The sequence below is a fragment of the Diabrotica undecimpunctata genome, chromosome 4 (genome assembly GCF_040954645.1).
Source record: "Diabrotica undecimpunctata isolate CICGRU chromosome 4, icDiaUnde3, whole genome shotgun sequence".
Classification (NCBI taxonomy): domain Eukaryota; kingdom Metazoa; phylum Arthropoda; class Insecta; order Coleoptera; family Chrysomelidae; genus Diabrotica; species Diabrotica undecimpunctata.
The window spans coordinates 78,495,345-78,517,119 of NC_092806.1; the positions used below are offsets into that span (position 1 = coordinate 78,495,345).

Sequence of the window (21,775 nt, forward strand, 5' to 3'; positions counted from 1 at the left end):
TCAGCCCTGAAGAAGCCAAATTAATTCTCTTTGGCGAAAACGTTCGGCGAAACAATTGATACACATTAGAGTCTTTCTTGCAGATTTCCCCAATATTTAAGAGTTTACTAAATATATATATATATATATATATATATATATATATATATATATATATATATATATATTCTACTTATTACTACTACTATATTCTACTGAAGAAGTAAAATATGACCTGGCAACTTTTTTGGTGCCCCGGTTGGTGCCAATTTAGGCTTCAGTCAATTCCATGCGATTACGCGTCCCTCTCTTTCTTTGTCTAAGCCTGTCGCCAATAATTTGTCATTAGTCATTATACAGTGGTTGTGTAAAGCGTTAACAGCGTAGATTTTTTATTTATTTTTGTAAATAACATGTCTATTGATACGTCCGCAGAAAAAGTTTAAATAATAAAATGGTTTTATGGTGGTAATTCTGGACAACAGTGTGTAGATTTAGTTTCTGTGTTTTTTTGAAAGGAGACTCATTCCTTGCCTACAGTCAATTCATAATATTGTTAAAATATTTTGAGAGTTGTTATGGCCTTAAAAATTACAGAAAATTTCACGCTTAAGAAGTGTCACCAGAAAAGTGACAGATTGGGATACTGTTCAGACGTAGAAGGTCAAATATTTGAATAATTTCTGTAGGGCATGAAGATTTATTTCTTATATTATTAGGAATTATTTGTTATTTTCAATAAGAGTATATTTTTTGTTTTATCTTTTTAAAGAAATTCACTTTTATTTTTAATTAAATTACAAAAAATTGTTCACCTTATTAAAAACCGATACAAATGTACCGCTTTATAAAGGTCAGTGTATTTTATCGAGTTTATAGTTTATGTACTCTCAGAAATGAACCGGGAATACGTAATGAAAACAAACATCGAATTCGAATTACGGAGATATGATTCCCATCCATTGGTACATGCTACTAAATAATTTTCTGTCATGCTGTCGGAACAGATCGGGAATTATTACAATTAAACGAGTATTACCTCGTACGAGGCAATGTTGCCAATTTTAGCACTTGATGTAGTTTGCAATATATGTATAATCCAAAACTTAACGTACTGTATATAATATAAGACACGGCAGAATGATAATAAAATCAAAATAGTGTGTATAGGTACTAAATTAGTTACATTTTGACAGACTGAAAGTGTAAACTAACAATTATTCACTACTAGCACATACAAAAAAAAACTGCGCGAAACAATAAATCAAAGGTTTAATGTTTATATTTTTGAAATTGTATAATCGTCTATAGATTTGTATTTATAAATAGAAATATTACTATATACAACATAGCTTTTGAGCCGTCACCACTTATTTGGTCTATAGTAAAGAAATTAAATAAAATAAAATTTTGAAAACTAAATAATGAAAGTCATTTAGAATCATTACTTTCAATTTGAGATGTTAATATTGAATAATATTGAATTTTATTCGTTACTTTAGGGAAATATTAAGTGAAATGCTTAGCATTGTATGCAACAACAACTGTAAGTTGCCTACATCTAGCGCAACTCAACGACTAAAATAAATTATACGAAAAAATAATATAAACTCAAAATAATAAACTTATTGAATTAATGCACAAAATTAAATTTTTATTGTAAATAGACAATGTTGAACTTTTTAAAATTATTTTTAATTCTAAACATAAATAATTTTGTCAAAGATAAAAATATTTTACTCTCGAGTAAAAATCACATTGTTTAAAACACTTCATATACAAATAATAATAGTTTATATCTGATGGTATACGGTATAGATCAGTATATTATAGGAATAATATACTGATTGTATGGGAAAATAAATCTGCTTTCACTATATTCCTTACAATTTCATCATCTTTTCTACAGTTTAAGCAAAACGAAAAAGTAAATAGACATAAAGTTTGTTAAACGTCACTTATGTTTAAATAAACCACCACTGTAGTAGAGGTAGAGTCGTTTAAAAAATTTTATAGAAGGGTATAATGTAACTGTTTGTATGGTAAAATAAAATGGTTGCTTCAACTATTCTCCTTATAATTCCATTATATTTTTTCACCTATTAGACCTTTCTAGGACTTCAAATAAATATTTCAAAGCCAAAATAAACCAAATCGATTCAGTCGTTCTCGATTTATTATAAAAAAGTTATAAAACCTTAAAATGATGTTTGTTAAACGTCATTTTATGATATTTGATATTTTATATTTTATAACTACATATCAAATGTCATAAATTGACGTTCAAGAAACGTCATTTTAAGATTTTATAACTTTTTATGAACGAACGAGGTGAAGTCTGTACTGAACTGTAGAGCAGTTTCATTGCTTTGAACATTTCTCTTCTATTCACAGAGTCGTAAGCTGCTTTGTAGTCTATAAATATGTGATGAGTATCTGTGCCATTTTCCAGTGTTTTTTCTAAAATGTTTTTCAGGGTTGCAATCTGATGAATTGTCGATTTACCACCTCTGAAACCAGACTGGTATTTTCCTACTATCCGTTCTGCATATGGTGCGATACGGTGACATAGTTCTGTGTAAAATATACGCTGCATTTAGGAGCGTAATTCCTCTGTGGTTAGAGCATTCAAATATATCTCCTTTTTTGTGTATGGTGGAAAGTATTCCAATATTTCAATCATTGGGGAGTGATTTCTGTGTCCATATTTCTTTTATAAGCTGCTGTAATGCCAATATGGTATCGTGGCCACCTTTTTTATATAGTTCAGCTGGGAGATTATCTATTTCGGGTGATTTGTTTCTTTCTAGTTTTTTAACTGCATCTTTAACTTCAAGAACCGTTCCTGGTTCCTCTTCTCTCTTGTCTGTTCCCCTTACCTCATTTATTCCGCCTTCCAGGTTTTCTTCTTTCTCATCTATATTAAGTGCCTAGTTAAAGTATTCCACCCATCTATTCAATACATCATTACTTGTTGTTAATATGTCGCCATTCTGACTTCTGCATTGTCTTGTGGTTGCCTTGAATTCTTTTCTGTTGATGTTAACGTTCTTATAGAATGCTTTGAATTCTTTCTCTCTGTTGAGGTTTTTCTATATATTTAAGTTCCTTATTTAAGTGGTTTCGTTCTTTTCTTTTGTGTATCCTCTTTTCTTCTCTTCTCTTTGTCTGGTATCTCTCTACAGTTATTACTATTTAAATGGGAATAAGCCACAATTAAAGGTTAAAGTAAGTTTATTGACGTTTCAATTTTCACTTCGGAAATCGTTATCAAAATACAAACATTAGTAAATTAAACAAATTTTGTTTTTTCGTTACTTGGTGAAAAAATTCTTTTAATAATTTAATTGTATCTGACTCATTTATATTGGCAATTCAGACATACATTATACATTTTAAAGTAGACGACTTTAAAATGATATTGCCAATATTGTTGAGTTGCGTTCCTGGGACGACTTTACTTGTAAGATAGTTCATTCGATTACATGAAATCAACTTTAACTTGAGAATATCCGTCAGAAAAAATCATAGCATGTATTTCGTCTTTAAAAAGACAAACACATGCCATGATGACAGTAAAATTCTCCTGTTAGTGATTACATAGTAAATTATGAGAGAAAAACCAGGAAAAAAACCTCACAATACTATCCCGACGTGTTAAGTATTTGGTCGTGCGTTTAGTTTACCCTCAATCAACATCAAATTCTAATTTTATATGTTTGTTATTTATAAAACATAAATGATGTATCCGATATATGTTACTGACTTACTAATACTGGTATTTTCCTTTTAATAACTTCGTCTTTTAAATGCATTTAACAACGGATAGCAAACAACTGAAAATATACTAGTGTAGTTTGACCTTTGAAAGATCTTTAACAAAACATCCAAATGAACTCATTGGTCGAAATTAAATAAATGAAAAATAGTGCTCGCATACAGTTTTTCTTGTATTTTTTGTTTTTTGTTTTTTGTTCTTGTTTGGTTTGTTAACATAGTAGATTTTAATTAGATTTTAACATAGTAGACTCTTTCCAGTTCAGTGAATTTATCAATAATTATCAGTTACCAAGAGAATATGTCTTAGTAAGCTTCGACGTAGTATCTCTGTTTTCTAATCTCCCACTCTTTAGCGTCGTCAAGTCACTCCGGGACCATTGGAATGAAATTAAACCGCACAGTCCAGTATCGTGGGAAACATTTTCGGAATTATTAAAACTGACGTTTGACACCAATTATCTAATATTTAATGACAAATACTATCGTCAAATTTTTGGAACTCCCATGGGATCGTCCATTTCCCCCATTTTAGTTAATTTCGTACTTGACGACCTTATCAATGAGAGTATCAGTAAGTTAGATTTCCAGGTTCCCTTTGTAAAGCGTTATGTCGACGACTTGATCCTAGCAACACCACCTGATAAGATTTTAAGCATCTTATCAGTATTCAATAGTCGGTCAGATAGCCAAGCGGGCTAGGCGGCCGATTCTCATTCGCTTCACTGTCGAATGGTTCAGTGGATGTCGGTTCGAGTCCCAGCTCGGCGTACAGAAAAATAAAAAAGGCTAACGCAGCAGTTTAAAATTCTAGATGAATCTGCGGCTTAGACTGCCGCAGATGCTGGTGTCTGATATATATGGATATATATGGAGAGATAAGGGCTTGCGGCTTGGTGATACTCCTCCATAGATCCCTACCGGAAGGGCGTGGCGCCTAAATACCGGTGTATATATATATACATATATATATATATATATATATATATACATATATATACATATATATATATATATATATATACATATATATATATATATATATATATATATATATATATATATATATATATATATATATATATATATATATATATATATATATATATATATATCAGTATTCAATAGCGTTGATCCTCACCTTCAATTTACATGTGAGTTGGAGTTTTTGGATATGCGAATCATACGCACACCTAACAAAGGAAAGGTGGTACAGGAAAGAAATGGCGAGCAACCGTTTCTTAAATTACCACTCTACACACCCAAAGAGATACAAACATAACCGCGTACAAGCTCTTAGCTTTAGGGTACACATGTTGACCCATACGCGGTACAAGAAGAAGTCTTTGGATTTACTCCATTCTCCATTGATAACTCTTACCCCATATCCATCATCAACAGATATCTTTTTTCTAAAAGCTACGGTCACTCTATTTCGGAAACACCTAACGGTGCAATACTAGCCTCCATATCCAATAGCATACAGACGGCCAATTCCCCGTTAACCTCAGAACCAGCCACAAAATATGCTTCTCTTCCCTAGTTCCCACACATTACGAACAAGCTAGCTAAGCTTACCCCGTCAAAAACTTACCCGTCAAAATATCCCTAAAAAACACCAAAACTCCTGCTACATTTGCCAGACCAGCCGGTCGCTTCTAGGGCGTATAACTTCACATAAAAGTGACATTAGACTTTCCAAACCCTCTTGTGCCCTTGCAAAATATGTCATTTCCACCAAACATTACATTGACTTCACACATATTAAAATACTGGCGAAACAAAATAACCATCAGAAACGCTCCTTTATTGAAATGTGTGAGATCCTCAAAAACCCATCTAGATAAGAGATGTGAGTAATAAACAATTCAATCAATCAGTTATTTGTTCTCGGGAATTGCATTTGGATACAATCTATGACTCCATGAAGAAGCAAACTTATCTTCAAAGTGCCTGTGGCATATTCGTTTAAGTTTTAATTAGGATTTTTTATAACACTAAGTTACTTCCTAAATCGTATAATATCTTTATCGGGATTTGGAAAGGCATGTCTAGTTGTTGACGAATTGGTACGATACAACATTTATTGTGAAAAACCCATGGAAAAACCATATGTAACTAATTATTATTAATCTGCAAAATACTATTTGTACGCCAGGAACATTTAAAACACAGGCCACTGAGGTAGGTGATTTGTAATTTAGAAACTGGTTTGAGGTTAATGCTAACAATAACCTAGAGATATTAAACCACGATTAGTTTGATTTCTCTGTAATTTGCAATCATAACCATCAAATCAAACAATAATTATAGACGCATAATAACCATGCTAATTATTTACTGACAATTGTCTTGACAATTATAATTTTTAGTTTTGTTCTAAACCTAAACTGCAGAGTATAGCGACATCAAAAGATGTGTATTGGTCTTAGACAAGGAAAGAGACGGGACGCGTAATCGTATGGAAATGACTGAAGCCAAACCGGTACCAAAAAGGTTGCCAGGTCATGTTTTATTTCTTCAGTAGATTAAGAATAATGGATATATATCAATAAATAGATTTTTTTTCAAAATTATTATGTTTAATTTGTAACGAAATATATTGCCTACCTTAGGGTAATATTATGGGGGTAGAAAATTGGGGACAGAAACTATGGGGGCGAAGATAGGGCAAGCAAAACAATCGTTACTTGTGCGAACGGGCACTCAGGTGTTAGTTGGAGAGCTGGGGTCGTGGATAAGTAAATGACAAGTGGGTCGGATTGGGGCAGCTACAAAAAAATTAAATAAAGGGGTACTTATATAAATCTCCTGGACAAATGGGCAAATAAAGACAAGAAGAAGTACCTCTAGCTATTTAAATGGGACGCCGCTTCGAGAAAACTTCCTGCTGGAGGAAAGAAAGTTTCTTCCTTCCTAAAATAAAGAAACACAAACAGGTTAGGAGATTTTTCTAAAATAAATAAAAAATGAATCAGAGAAACAAATCAAAACGTTTATTTTTGTCTCATACAAACAGTTATCAAACATACAGATTGCACAAAAATTATTAAAAGTTGCAAAATACAAAATTACAAAAAAAACTTACATGTGTTGCCTGTTTACAAAGGAGATTGCTACAAAATTCTTCGAAATGGTTCCTAGGTTATCTTATTAATATGGCTAAATTAAAAATTAAGGATATCCTTGTTCATGAAAATATATAAGATTTAACTTTTTCTATAAAACATCTTTCTATACAAGCAAATTAAAAATTGTCACAACAAAAAAACAAATTAAAGCTAGCTGTCAGATGTCACATTTAATTTTGATGACAAAGAACAAATATATTGACAGCATAACCATACATATTACAATTTTTAAATTGTTATGAAAGCAATTATTACTTTAGCAAAAAAATGTCTGTCTTTACTTTATAATTAATATACTGAATGGTACCTTATAATTCACATTTTTTACACTTAACTTTGAAACTTGATAGACATCATTCTTCCCATAGATAGCTAGACATCTATGGGAAAGCTACTTAGACAAATTCTCAACGAGAAAGAAGGAAGACGATTTCTATAGCCTGGAACGAGGTTGGGGCAAACAGACGACAAACGAAGCTGGTGGCACACCCTATGTACTGATTTAAAATTTTACCATGTTCTGGTATACTACACAAATCCTCTAACTATTCAAGTGGTTACTCTTTTATAAATCTGTCATATTACAGAAAGTAGATTTCCACTTTTTACCAGTCTTGAAACTTAACCCATTACACAAAATTACCGGCTATGTTCAACTCGAGCTGCCCTACACAACACAACAACTAACCTAACCTAACCTGCCTGCTTCGTTGCTCTTCTCAACCTAACTTGAATTCCCCTCTTGACCTAAATCTAATACTGGTGTGGGCGACCCTTCTTACGTCCATAACATAAATTTCTTGTTTTTAAAACAGGCCTCAACTATGTTATAAAGCGACCCTCAAACAAACTACTTCCAAATAATATTAAGAAATAACACGTATTATATTGATTTTTCTACCTCACAATGTATTCAGAGATTTGGGGGATTTGAATGTAAATAAAGACGAAAAAAACTTGAAAACTGGATACAAAACTTGTTATATTATCGATCGTTTTTACATTCCCTTTTAAAAGACAAACGCAGATTTCCTGGTAATTTTTAATGCGTACTAACGAGATAAACAAAATAGGGGCGGACTACAAAACTTTATACAGAGTTTATATTATTATATAGATATTAAATATTATATATAGACACAAATTTAAAAACGCTACAAATTGAATTATTGTTTTAATTTTTAAATATTTTTCTAAAAATATAAGTTAAATATACTTTTACGTTAAAATATAAGTTTAAGAATAGGACTGTTATTCATTATGAAAAACCTATTTATTTTAATGCACTGATTTTAAAATTACTTTAAGCAAAGTTGTGAACATGGTTTTGGCACTAACTTTTTCGTCATAAATTAATACGCTATTTTTTTACGATAAAAATGTGATATTTTACTAATACCTCTGACATTTTTAAAGAAAAATTCGAGAGTTTAAAACTCAAAAAATAGTTAATATAGGAGATACTTCAGGAAACAATTGTAGTGTGCTTAATAATGTTCTTTGTCCGTTTGAAATTAACTGAGGAAATCACCCTTTGTCTTAATATCGTGTATATAAAATTTTAATAGAGGTGAAAATCAATTAAATTAGGATATTATATTATATTAATTTTAAACTGACGAAGCACTTAAAGTTTATTGGTTAACTTTTTTATTTATAATTGAACACTGACATAATGATCACTTTTTGAACATAATGTAGTGTTTCAGTAAATCAGTAAATTGAAGTTGAAATCAGTAGATCTACTGAAAAATCAATAGACCTGGTAACCCTGCGAGAGGTAATAATATGCAACGTACAGGCACCAAAACATGGCGGTCACATAGAAACTAGCTTCACTTTTTGAAGGTTTATTAAATGAGTGTTACCTGTCCTCCCTCTTTCCTTGTTTAAGGTATCGGTATTACAAATGGCATTTAGTTTAGTTTGACCTTGAGCTACCTGCGTGAAACGTCTAGTTATTAGTGGTCTGTAGCTAGGTTTATTTTGCAATGCCACGTGCGCAATTTACTCGGGAGAAAATGGTCAAAACTGCATAGTTTTGATTAATTATTTTGAATAATTTAGCATAGTTTTTATGTATTTTTTATATTTTATAATTAATAAAAAATTAATTCAAATAATATTGACTGCTTACTACTGTTATTAGCAATGGGGGTGGGGTAGATTCTAAGAGTTAGTTTTTATTTAGGTAAATATGTAAGTTGAGAATTTTAATGTGTACAAAACTATTTTTAACGTTGTAGTCGTCTTTAGGGGTGATTTTTAGGGGTTGTAACGTTGAAAGTAAGGAAGTATCGTTTCATAAGCGAGGAATGAACTTTTATTTGTTTTAAATGGAAAATTAAAACATTTTAAACTAGAAATAGACTTTTTAATGTTTTAAAAAAATATTTTTTAACGGCATTTACGTCATAAGGGATGCTTTCTAAGGGTTAAAAATTTGTATTAAAGTACAAATTATCATTTAATATGTTTATTTTACTTAATTCAATCAGATTTTAGTGCATAAAACGCGTAAATATGTGTTTTCCTATTTTTTCCACTTAAAAAAGCACACCTCGCCCATATATAATTGTGGAAAAATAGGGTAAGACAAGCTTAAATCCGAATTTTCAGCCAAATCCATGCCGTCCGACAGAAGCAAGCAAGCAAGCAATTTAATTAAACCCAGCCTGTGAGAAATGTTCACCCCTAAGAATTACGTTCGGGTGTAACAATTCATTGGAGCGAGGTGTATTAACTCGAGTAAAAACAGGAGTCACTCCATCGCGCTCCAATGCTCCAGACCATCCCTTTCCCCCCTATAGCACTCTGATGCGCGATAGGGGCACAACTATCAGCCAAATGCTCTTCATGTGGAGATCCTGGGTAATAGAACCCCAACATGGTTTCCTAACCGAATTCAAAACTCAGGACAGCGCATTGTCGCTTTATTCCTGTTATCTTAATGTGGCTTATCCGCGAACTAAAATTGCTTACTTGGGCCTCAAGTCTCCGCTCTGAGCTAGGCTCAGTTCGGCGACTTGGTGTTCAAGGGGTTGGGCCCTACATGCCCGAGTTTTTAGTGGTTTTTGTTAATATTTTTTTTTGTGGCTTGCGCCGGTTTTTGTTGGTAGTTTTTTGATTTTTTTGGTGGTCGAAGCCGTTTTTTGTTGTTTTTGGATTTTTTTTTGTAGGATGCCTGAAACATAAAATCAGAATTAGTGCATATTAATATAATAAATTATCTACATAAAATTTACTGGGTCCACGCTGTACGTTGCGATTGTCCACGAGGGTTATGAGCTACGAACTATCTTCATTGTGCGTTGTTGTTGTTTTTTGAAGTGTTTTCTCTCTGGTGTTTTGTTTTCTCTCTGGTGTGATTGTTGATTTTCTCTCTAGTATTATGATTTTATTCTACTATTTGTTGTTTGGGTCTTTTGTGCTTCCATCTGTGGAAAGCGTCGTACCTCAATATCTCTCGCAATATGTGGCTGGGGTGGTTCTCTATCTCCGCGAACTTTATCCTAGCTTTTTCTTTCATTGTGTCGGTCACTCTGATTTGTTGTAGTTCTCTAAAGAGGAATCTTTCTGCTACGTATCTCGGTACGTTGACTGCTTCTCTTAGGCTGTTGTTATGTGCCGCTTGTATTTTCTTTTTTGATGTATTGCATATGTGTCCCCATGCGAGAGATGCAAATGTTAGTATAGGAAGAATTATACTATTTATTAATCTTATTTTTTTTTTCAATCTAAGTTTGCTTTTTCTTCCTGCTAGGCCTCTTATTGATGCTCTTGCCATGTTGGCTTTTTGTACTGTAGCTTCTACATGTTTGCTAAACGTTAAGCCTTTGTCCATGATTACTCCGAGGTATTTTGCTTCACTTTTCCACTCGATGGGATTGTCTTGCACAATTACCTGTTCTTCTGGTTGTTGGTGCCTCTTTTTGAAAAGTACAGCCTGTGTATTTTCGGAGTTTATAGCGATTTTCCATTTTAAACTCCATTCTTCTATGTCGTCTAGCGCTGTTTGTAAGTTGTTTACCGCTATGTCTACATTTCTGTGTTTGGCCGCTATCGCTGTGTCGTCGGCATAGAGGCTTAGTAGTGTACCTGGTGTTCTAGGTATTCTGCTGTGTATATCGTGTACAGTAGAGGTGACAGTACCGCTCCCTGTGGCACTCCAGCCTCCGGGTTCCCGAGTTCGGATAGGACTTGTCCTATCCGGACTCTGAAACTACGATTGCTTAAGTACGAAGTGATTAGTCTTGTCATTGCTCCGCTGCATCCGTATCGTCTCATTTTGTAGATCAGTCCTTTATGCCAGACTCTGTCGAAAGCTTTGCTTACATCTAGGAAGACAGCTCCTGTGAATTGTTTGTCATTAAATCCAGCTGCTATATACTCTGTTAATCTGAGTACTTGTAGCTCACTGGAGTGTTCTGATCTAAAACCGAATTGGGCTTCGGGTATTATATCTAATCTGTCTGTTTCAGCTTGGAGTCTGATAAGTATTATTCTCTCTACAATCTTGCTGATTGCAGGTAGTAAGCTTATTGGCCTGTAGTTTTGCGGGAATGTGCTGTTTTTTCCGGGCTTTGGTAACATTATGACATGAGCCTCTTTCCATCTGTTTGGGAATTTCTTGAATCTTAGCATCGCGTTGATAATATTTGTTAGATATACTATGGCTCTCGCTGGTAAGTATTTTAGAGCCCTGTTCGTTATTTAATCGGGACCAGGTGCTTTTTTCGGCGAGCTATTTTTAATTAGCTCATTTAACTCCTCCGGTGATGTAGGAGGGATGATTTCGTTCGGGTTTTTGGGTCTTCCTCTTTGTCTTTCGACTTCTTCTATGAAGTCGATGTCCTCATCTTGATGGTAATTCAATGTACACTCTCTTTCGAGAGTTCTCCTCATTACTTCTGCTTTTTCCTCTGTGGTGTAGACTATTCCGTTTTCTCCATGTAATGGAGGGATTTTCTTTCTGTCATTTCTCAGTATTCTCTGGAGCCTCCAAATATTTTGCATATTTGGTCCTTGCTCCTCCATGTCTCTTATGTGGTTTTCCCAGCTTTCACTACGGTGTTGTTGTAGTGCTGTTTTGACCTCACTGTTTAGCCTATTTGCTCTATTTTTTTCTGCCTGGTTCCTTGTCCTTCTCGCTGTCTGCTTTGCTCTGTTCTTTTCCCTTATTAAGTCTTTTATTTCTTGTGGTATATCCTTAAATCTTCCCGTGTGCATTTCTACTTCCTCTTCTGTAGTGCTGTTTCTGAGTGCTTGTTGGATGATGTTTTCCAACTCTAGGACTCTGTCTTCTATTTTTCGTGGGTTGTCTATCACTGGAAATATGTTAATTCCAGTGCTCACGAGTCTTTTAAAGTTTGTCCACTTTGTTTTCTTTTTAACTCTTTTGATTGTACTTTCTTCTTCCCACGTCCCTAGTTCTAATAGGATGGGGTTGTGGTCCGTTGTGCCTTCGTTTAATGTTTGTATTTCTGTTTGTAGTCCTAGGTTTCTTGCTACTACAATGTCTATGTGTGTAGGAAGTCCGTTTCCTGGGTAATGCGTTGGGTCTGTGGGGCCCATTGCCATAACGTCGTCATTATTTTCTATGTATGTGTTTAGTAGTCTTCCGTTTCTGTTCGTAGCTCTGTCGTTCTAGTTTGGGGATCTTGCGTTTAGGTCTCCTATTATGATTGAGGGTTCGTTGTTTAGGAACGTATTTAAGTCGTCTTCAATCAGTAGGTCTTGTGGTCTTACGTAGGCGGAGGTAATTCTGACTTCTCCTTGCCTCATTTGTACTCTTATTGTTGTTGCTTGCATAGTATTTAGTTGTGGTGTTAGAATTCTGATGTGACCTATGCCTTTTTTCACTAATATTGCTGTGCCACCTGATCTTGCTGTGTTGTCGTTCCTGTATATGTCGTAGCCTGGAAACTTGATGTTGATGTTGTTCGTGAGCTTTGTTTCCTGTATTGCCACGACGTCCATTTCATATCTATTGACCAGTTCGTCCAGTATATTCTGGTTGGTCCTTGTGCCTCCTGCGTTCCAGGAGCCTATCCTCAAGTATCCCCTATTTGCTTGCACTAGTTCAGTGCTAGCTTTATATCTGCAATCGCCTCGTGGACAATTCTAGTGACCAGTTCCTTAACTGAGTTCACTAGGCCCTCTTGCTGTTGTTTCGAGATCAAGATGGTGTTTATTCGGTATTTTGCGCTTTTGCTGCCTGTGCGTAGGAAGGTCCGCTTGATGTTTGTTGCGGCCTTTTTTGCGGGGCTTGTTGTCTCTGTGGTTGTTTTCTTCCCCAGGTTGGACATCTGGGGCATCCTCTGAAGTTTGCCGGGTGTTGACCCTGGCAGTTGGCACATTTTGCCTTCTGTTCTCGGGGCATTTGGCAGTTTCTTGTGGAGTGATTTTCTCCGCATCGTACGCATCGAGGTGTCTTAAAACACGCTCTCTGCGCGTGGTGGTACCCCTGGCAGTTGAAACACTGCGTGGGCGCAGTTGCTTTTCTGAGGTCTTCGATGTGAACCTTCATATGCATCAGATTAGTAATGCGCCTGGCTTTTTCCACGTCCTCCTTCTCCAGTGTCAGCACAAACATGGGTAGATTTCTTTTATCACTCTTTCTGGAAATCATGATCTTTATCGATTCACATTCGATATCATACTCTTCTTTGAGAGTATTGAACATTTCTGTAACGTCTGTGTTTGGAGGTAGTCCTCTTAAAACCATTCTTGGTTTTATGTCTTCCTCTAGTGGGAAGGCAATCCACTGTATAGGTGTTTTTTGACTATACTCCTCTATGATTTTCACCATAGACCTATAATCTTCTGGACTTTTCGCTTGTATTAACGTTTCTCGTCCACTTCTCGATAGTCTATTCGACGTTATCACCTTCTTTTTCTGAGCAATGTCTAGTATTGCTCCTGTCTGGCTGACGCTCTGTAATTTAATTACAGGCGGCTTTGGTTTCCACGTTGGTTTATCTTGTTTCGTGGTTTGTTCTCCGTCGGTCTCCATTGCTTGTGCTTGGCATGGAGTCGGAGGGCGTGGTGTAGCGCGCGCATCTCTTTCCTGATGACTCTCTAGTTCTGTTGCACTAGGGGTCGCTAGTGGAGGGAAGTCTTCCTTCACGGCCTTCTTCTTGCTGTTTTTGGGTTCTTCTTCTTGTGTTCCCTTTTTTGTATTTTCTATGGTTGTTTTTGTCTTTGGGATTATTCCCGTGGACTTTTCTGTGGTTGCTTTGGTCTTTGGGATTGTTCCCGTAGACTTTTCCGGTTTTGACGCCTTTTTGGCCTGGGTTTCTCAGGTATCTTCTTTGCTGCTCTCTTTTGAGCCCGTTTCTGTTGTCTTCTTGGTTTTTTTATTTTCTTTTCCATTGCTAAGTTCTTGGAACTTTGAGTCAATGTGGCCAATTATTGTTTTTTGCGAGGTTACTATCGTATCCTGCAGTTCTTCAATTTTCTGTTTTAGTGCTGCTAATTCGGCGTCCTTTTCTTTCAATATCATCTTCATCTTTGCCAGTGCGGACTTTTCGTCCTCACTGCTCCTCTGTCTCATCCTTTTTGTAGTGGCTCGTTTTTCGAGTGGTACGTCGTCGTCAGTGGAGTACATTTCTTCTTCGCGGTTTCCCTCCTCGCGGTCTTTTGTTCGTTTTTTCTTGGTCTTGGGGCGTTTGAAGTCCCCTTCGTGTATGTCCTCGGGGGGAGATCTTCAAAGATCTCGTAATTTGTGTCCTGATCTTCTAGGAGTGCATCATAGATATTATAGTTGAGTTTATACCTCGAACCATAACCATTGGGGCTTGGAGTGGCCTTTCGGCGGGGTGGGGATTGTGACCGATCCATAATCGCGTGGGGTGGAAGTCCTAATCTTTGGAGGAAAGCTTATTTTTTTGACCGTCTGACCCGTTGTCAGCACGGCTTCTGGGTGCCACCCAGTACCTTTACTCGGAAGTTCACGCTCTAGGCAGAACTAGAGTGGGATCCGCTTGAATTTCTTACCTCCCTGACCTTGGGGCCGTGTCTGCCAGGTGTAATTTCTAAAATATTACACCTCACAGTGTCATCCCAATCGTAGCACAGGAAGTATCCCGACCGGCTAAGCCCGTTTACTTTTTCACTTGACTATGCCTTGATTTTGGCCTCCGTGAAGATTCGATTAATACTTAATTCGATTAATTAATAAGCCGGCATAGGCTTTTGCCTCTAGTGGCCTCGGCCGCGGCTTACGCAAGTCTCCGCTCTGCCGTGCTTACATTCACGGCACAGACTGATAAGTCCGGCTTCGACTCAACGCTGCAGCTCCTCGGCGGTCTTCAGGTGTCGCTTCTACTCCACGTCCGTACTGTTCAGCGGCTGACGCTGAACTGTCCCGTCCGACAGAACTCGTAGGTATAGGCCTTATTTCCGCCCGAGTAACTGGACTATGAATAATATTATAAAATGTTACAAAAAAATAGCTTCCGAATAATAAATTATTAATTAAAGATTTGGGCTTTGTTTAAATAAAGAAGATATTCTTCTAATGTATGACACAAGTGTGAAGAAATTATATGAAATTTTACTTTGAAGCAAAATAACTTTTCTTTTTTTTTTCAGAGTGGTTTTTCATCGTCAGTGAATAATATAGAAGATATTGTAACAATGTTATCAGTAAACAAGAAAACAGATGTAGTTATAATTTTTCCAGAGGGATGGAATATATCTATGGACGATACTTTCGAAATTCATTGCGCTTTGACAAAATTAAGTTTCTCTTGTAACTGTAAAAAATTTTTTCTGGTTAATCGAATCTCTAATATTTTTGATAAGTCAATATTACAGTTGAATGTGTCTGATACGAAGCCTAACGCATTAGTTCATGCGAGTATATACTGCAGGTAAGAAATCAAATTATTGATCCAGTACTGATAATACTTGCCAATCAGATTTGACAGACTTATGAGATTATCATTTTCTTTTTTGAGATTGAATTAACGTAGAACAATAACGCAGACTAAGAAAATCCATATACCATATTTTCCTTTTGTTTTGGGTGTCTTACATTTTACTTAGATTGGTCCAAACATTTCCTTTGTCTTTCTTTCATATTATTCCAATTTTTATGTGTTTCTGTTATCATATCGCACGTCCGTAATGTACTATTTAGTTCAGAGAAATAAGCAAAAAATACCCTGTTTGTAGCATAGACCCCTCCAGGGAACGATAATTGTTTTGAGTAATATGGACCTCTTTAACAAGAACCGATGTATCCTGCAGTCGATTTTTTGGACTTCTAGTCATTAACTAATTAAGGTCAAAAAACGGTAAATTTTTGCTTTTTTCGTCTATTAGCAAAAAGTGGAGCATTTGAAACCAATTTGAGAGTAAAAAACCTATGTCATATAAAAACTTTCGAAATGGCGTTTGTAAACGTTTCTATCCTTATACCACTTAACATCTTCTGCCGTATAAGTTTTTTAACTATGGTATACAGCCAACTACTGGAATTTTCCCATTAATTTTTATGTTTCTACCCTTATTTGTTACTTATAAAGTTGAAAAAAAGGTCAGAAGTTTCGGTTTTTTTTTTATAAATATTAATAACTTTTTTAAAAATTAACTTCATGTGTACATTTTTGTGATACATGATTTACAGCCAACTACCGGGATTTAGTTTTCTTGTGGATTTTACTTTATTTGCTTATCCAAAATTAATTTTTTTGGCAACAATATAAGTCAGAAAAGAATGAAGTTACAGTAATTCTGTGCGTAGCTTATGAAAGAAGAAGATTTATTATATCAATATTATTAAAAAACAATATATACCTCAAAGACGGCAAACCGAAGTGTTTAATTTCTGTATCCTACCTGTACTTACATATGGAGCTCAAACCTGGACATTCGCTAAAATAAACATGGAGAAGATCAGAAAAACTCAGAGAGTTATGAAACGACAGATCCTGGGTTCCCAAACTCAAAGACCATAAAACCAATGATGACATTCATAATAAAACAAAAGTAAAAGATGTTGTCGAACAGGCAGCTAAACTGAAATGGAAATAAGCTGGACATAACGAACGTCTTAAGGATGACCGATGGAATAAAGAAATCGGGATATATAAAGCCAAAAGACCACGAGGATAACCGCAAATGCGCTGGAGCGACGATATTAAAATAACTACAGGACCAATGTGGAACCCTCTTACAGACAACAGAGATGAATGGCGAGAATTAGGAGAGGCCTATATTCGGCAATCCGAATAGAGAGAAGGAGGAAAGAAAAAAAAACAATGAGGAAAAACAGTTTTAAATATTGCAAAATCATTTTGCAAAAACATATCGATTTTTTTCTTATAAACATTTAGAATAACTTTTTAACCATTCCCTGCATGAAAATAATTTTTTCATATTTGGAAAGCAAACTTAAAAAAGAAAAAGTTGTTCTATGAGAATTTGGGACGAAGTTAGTTGCTTCTTTTTTAATTCACAAGAGCTTTGTTTATAACAATTAAGAGATCTAATTAATGGCATTTGAAAAAACATATCTTAAAGTTTTAATGTGCAAAATTAGGAAAAGATTGTCTTTCAACGGGATCGTCCAAAAAGCTTCTAAATGTGGTCTCAAAATCGGCCGGCTTTGAAACTCACAGTTTTATGAATATAATAAATTTTCGTCCTTAACGGTTACAATCAGACTGAATAATAATTATTTAAAATGACAATTTTATACATTAGAAAAATAAATAATATTTCAATAGTTGAGGTTTCCGATTCAGGTCGATCCATAGTCCAAGCGCAAACTGTTTAATTAAGTTTATTTAAGTTTAAGGTTTAATATATATATATATATATATATATATATATATATATACATATATACACATATATATATATATACATATATATATATATATATATATATATATATATATATATATATATATATATATATATATATGTATATATGCGAAAGTACGTCTCCTGTTTCAATTTAAAAAGTGTCTATTTAAAAATATTTAGTGTATAATCATTAACCTCATTATTGATTTTTTAAAAAGTTCTGTTTTTTGGTAAATCGGATGACGTATTACAAATAAATAATGCAACATGTAGAGAGGGGTCAGAATTTGGCTCATTGAAATCGACACGCACCGACTTAACGCGTTCGTTTAACATCGTACGCATAAAGTTCCATAGCAACCCACTACTACGACAGTCACTTAAGTTCGCAACTGCATTACAAATGGATACCACATCCGTCAGACCAGCTCAAGCAGTAGCATTATTGAGAGAAGGCCTCAGCCAGAGGGCCGTGGCAAATCGACTAAATTTAAGCCAATCTGATGTGTCCCGAGCATATCGTCGGTACCAAGAATACTGGTGATTATGTCCGCGGCAAGAAGGAGGCCATAAACGAATAACAACTGAGAAACGGTTGTCTTTTTATCATTTGAACAATGTTCTAAGATAATCAAATTTGGGCGAATTGATTTAAATGGCAGCTTACTATTTTTTATTGGGAATGTGCCACAAGTTTACTTTACAATAAGTGTAATTTAACGTTTTGATTTCCACTTCGGAAATCGTTTTATATAAATAAAATTTATTAATGTTTCGTATTTTAAGTACGATTTCCGAATTGGAAATCTAAACATCAAAATAAATCACACATCAAATTAAATCACATCAAATTAAAGTCACATTATACCTTATTCCCAATAAAAATAATAAACTGCTTTATGACGCCACAACAAAAAAGGTTCATACAAAATTATTTTGCAACGTCGAACGTCGCGTCGTCAAAATAAGGACACTTTGATTTTAATACTGTGGTAACGAGTAGAGGTGGGTCGTTGACGTTTTTATCGTTAACGAAACTGAACCGTTTTTCGTAAACAAGTAACTATAGTGTATTTTTATGTATGAGAGAGTAATAAAACAATAAATTATGTATGCAAATCACTAAACTCAATGTGACTCAATGAAAAACAGATATTTGTCAACAAGTTTACAGAAGTATATAGGAAAACAATTTTAAATTGAGTATGACCACCAGGTATAAAGGTTGGAGCAGAATATTATACAATAGTTGTAAGGTTTACTAATCCCTAAATAAGGTTGCCAGTGTCGGAGTGATGGAGGTTAACAGGTACTAATGAATATGCAAGAAATGTAAGATGTTTATTTTATTGGTTATATATAACCAATAAAAGTTTAATAAGTTCCTACCTATTTGCAAAATAAAGTTTAATTCTTTAGATAAAATAAAACGTTTTATTTTATCTATTTGCAAAATAAAGTTTAATTCTTTGCCTATTTGCAAAATAAAGTTTAATTCTTTAGATAGAATAAAACGTTTTATTTTATCTGAAATGAGTGCATTCCACGAAGTAAGGGTTTCAACAATCAAACATTTAATTCTTTAATTCCAGGAATCTACGACAGTAATTGACTAGATAATTACCTTCTAAACTTATTCCACAGAAAATGTGATAGTGGGTTTTTCCATTTTGTATATAGGAAGGTCCAAGTGGCGTATTCAAAATTCTTAACAGTTCACTAAAAGTAGGTACTTCAGTTGCAAGGTGCAGTTTATTGTGTATACTAGTGTTATGGAAAATTTGGAAGTGCCGTGTAAACGCCGAAAAATTGGTCCTCTAACAGTTAATGAAAAAACATTAATATTTAATTGTTTTAAATCATTTACAGACAAACGTTTATGTGAAAGTGTTGATGAGACCGTTGAGTTAGTTAGCAGTACACTTGGTGTTGGGAAATCTACGATTTACAGAGTTATTAAAGAAGAGAAATGTGGTAGTTTTCAAATGCCACGTAATGCTCCAGGGAAACCAAAATTTCAAATAGAATATCATTTTAAAGAAGGACTTCGACGGAAAGTGCATGAATTCTTCTTTAGACAAGAATTTCCAACATTGGATAAAGTTCTTGTCTCAGTTCGAGATGATAAGGATTACCCAGAAATGAGTCGAAGTACGTTATGGAAACTTTTAAAAGAAGTAGGCTTCCGCTGGAAAAAGAATCCCAGAAAGTCTATTTTATTAGAAAGAAGCGATATTGTCATATGGAGAAGACATTTTCTAAGAACCATAAAGGAAATGAAAAACCAAAAAAAGAAAAATATTTTATCTTGATGAAACATGGATCAACGAGGGTCATACACCAAACAAATTTTGGCAGGATGAAACTGTTACAAGTCAAAGGCACGCTTTTGTAAATAACTTATCTACTGGTTTAAACCCACCATCAGGAAAGGGACGCAGGCTGATAATAGTACACATTGGCAGTTCAGACGGTTTTGTTGAAGGTGGTTTATTAACTTTTGAATCAACTCGTACCGGTGACTACCATGAAGACATGAACGCTGATGTCTTTCAAGAATGGTTCGAACAAATGATAGATCTTCTTCCTAAGAACTGTGTAATAGTAATGGATAATGCAAGTTATCACTCCAGCCTTATAGAAGGACTGCCCACAACCAAGTGGTTAAAAAAAGACTTGCAGAATTGGCTGAGTTCAAAAAATATTACGTACCATCCCGGATCTATAAGAAAGGAACTTTATTCGTTGTGTGCCCTTCATAAAGAAAAATTTAAAAAATACGAAATTGATGAAATTGCCAAAAATCGTGGAATGACAGTACTTAGATCCCCACCATATCATTGTAATTTAAACCCGATTGAACTGGTATGGGCACAGATAAAGAGTGAAGTTTCAAGAAAAAATACCACTTTTAAAATTCATGATGTTAAACAGTTGTTTTTGGAGGCCGTAAATAATGTAAAACCTGAAAACTGGGAAAAGGCAGTAAATCACACTATTAAAGAAGAGGAAAAAATGTGGAAGCTGGACAATATTACTGATAAAATGATCGAGCCAGTTATTATAAATCTTGGTTCTGAAAGTTCATCTTTTGAATCTGATTTGGATTTGTAACAAGTAGCTGTAAGTTTTATATTAATATTTTTATTCATCTATTTAACATACCTTAGACGGTTTTAAAAACTCTTTCTCTTTTGTAATTTTTAAAAATTAAAAAAAATGTGAATTTTTTAAAATCCTTTTTAATGTAGGCCAGTCAGTTCTAATATAGTGTGTGATAAAAGAGGTCACTTTTGTTTACATACACATAACACTTTATAACACTGAAATAATTCATTTATTTTTTACAATTATTCAAAGTAATTTTTCAATTAATCTTGAGCACGCCCATGGAGTGGTCGGAGCTACCAGTTAACATTATGCTAATTACTCTCTCGTTCATAAAAATAAACTATAGTTGAAAAACTAGTTAAATTATTCAACTAGTTGATTGTGTAACAGTAGTTTCAAGTAAGAGAGTACATAAATAAACATATTGGGTATTATCGTTTATGTGTATATGTATTGAAGTGAAAGAAACTAATGAAGGATATATTTATTATAACTTGAAACACAAATTAAACAATACAAATAGTAAATCGTACTTACATTTACATACACGTTATTATTAAATAGAGAATCGTCTAAATTGATATTTAAAAATATAAGTTTTTCCACTTTACTTGTTGTTAACTGTTATCTTCTTTGATTTAAAATTAAACCAGATTTTGAGCATGTGTTCACAAGGAACAGATGCTGCTACAATATTACAATATTTTATGAATATAGTGGTTAAGTTAGGATATACATGGCGATGGTTTTTCCACCACTGTAATGGACAGTTCCAATCTCCGTTCGAATTTTTTCTGGGTAATATGTCATCAGACAAATACATGTCGAGTACTTTTATAGCTCTCGATACAGGTGTACTTTTAGATGAGTCATGTCCAAATAATTCATCAAAAATACACCATGGACTTAAGTCATATATTCATAAAATATTGTAATATTGTAGCAACATCTGTTCCTTA

At 34.3% G+C, this 21,775-nt stretch overlaps 1 protein-coding gene across 3 annotated transcripts in view; it reads left to right on the forward strand.

The window, feature by feature from the left end:
* Nucleotides 1-21,775, forward strand: part of LOC140439716 (uncharacterized) — a 241,028-nt gene that overhangs the window by 201,600 nt on the left and 17,653 nt on the right. For all 3 annotated transcript variants that reach the window (XM_072529813.1, XM_072529814.1, XM_072529815.1), the window contains one exon: nucleotides 15,483-15,763. In XM_072529813.1, coding sequence (XP_072385914.1) covers nucleotides 15,483-15,763 — 281 coding nt within the window. The remainder of the gene's footprint in view (nucleotides 1-15,482; nucleotides 15,764-21,775) is intronic.